Raw genomic sequence first — 1,296 nt, forward strand, 5'->3', positions numbered from 1 at the left:
AATGTTTCGTTGTTTATGATTTGACATATCCAAGTCTGTGTATGCGTGGTTAAGAAGTATAAAAAATGCGTGGGCTTGTCATGGTGGGTGTGGGTAGTCTATGGACCCAGGAAACTCACGAGAAAAAAAGAGGAAGAAAAAAACAAACAAACAAACAAACTCTGTCTCACTTTTTTCTTTGTATTTCCTTTTTATTTCTGTTGCTTCTTTTTTTTTTTTTTAATTCTTTCTCTTCTTCTTTAGTTAAAGTGTTTTCTTCTTATGGCGTCGAAAAACACTGAATCCGCTGAAGGCGGCTATCCTTCATACGGCAATCCGCCTGGTGCTTATGTCCCCCCAATTGGAACTGTTGTGATGCCAAACACTGGCCCCACTCCAGCACAGCCATACACCCCACTACCTCAGTCTGAAGGTGGACCTAAACATGGGACTGGACCTCAATATGGGACTGGAACTAAACATGGGACTGGAACTCAGTATGGAGGTGGACCTTACTATGGGGCTCCTCCACCAGCCCAGCGTCGGGATTGGCAGAACGGCTTGTGTGTTTGCTGTGGAGATTGCGACTCCTGCTTGGAGTCATGGTGTTGCTACTACTGCCAACTCTCCCGACAATACAACCTCTTGTACGAAAACATACCCTCCATCAATTGGGCAGTGGCCATGGGAGCATTACTTGGTGACTACTGTTTGGGTTGTCTCGTGTCCACTGTGGTGCAGTGCATGTTGCGTGCCAGGGTTCGACAACGGCTCTCTCTTCAGGGTTCTGATTGCGATGATGCTTGTATGTCGCTTTGTTGTTCTTATTGCAGTTTACAGCAGTCATTGTTGGAGCTAACGGATGCAGGACTCTTCCCCGGGGCTTGTTGCTACAATAAGGCCCCAGGATCTCGCACAATGGAGTGATGAAAAGATGAAAAGAAGGCAACAGTAGTACCAATAAATAACTTTGAATCAACAGAACCATATTTCTGCTGATAGGCTTCAAAGAGAAAAGTAATGCTCTTACAAAGGTAAGGACTTTAATCACCCGAGATAAAGTGCATCAATCCGTGGATAAAATGGTATAATCTTTCGAGAGCCAAAATGATCTGCAGAAGAATGACGGTAAAGAAGAAGCCGCTAATTATGTTCAATTTTATTGTATGCACAACATTCTAATATATAGCTAGATTCATATATATACCAGTATATACACATTTCCAGTTTTGTTCAAGAGCCGAAGCAAAAGGATAGTAAAATGTCTACGGTGATTTCTCATTCTTGTTTTATTATTCTTATTTGAGAATACTTTTC

General features: G+C 42.4%; 1 protein-coding gene across 1 annotated transcript; it reads left to right on the top strand.

Annotated features, from left to right (window-relative positions):
• Positions 1-261: 261 nt before the first annotated feature.
• TM35_002911000 (ama1 protein) lies at positions 262-906 on the top strand (the record flags this gene model as incomplete). Its single annotated transcript, XM_029032081.1, has 1 exon — positions 262-906. One exon carries the CDS (start codon positions 262-264, stop codon positions 904-906), a length of 645 nt encoding a protein of 214 aa, XP_028876625.1.
• Between the last annotated feature and the right edge of the window lie 390 nt (positions 907-1,296).

Source organism: Trypanosoma theileri, assembly GCF_002087225.1.
Source record: "Trypanosoma theileri isolate Edinburgh chromosome Unknown TM35_Tth_291_V1, whole genome shotgun sequence".
NCBI lineage: Eukaryota > Euglenozoa > Kinetoplastea > Trypanosomatida > Trypanosomatidae > Trypanosoma > Trypanosoma theileri.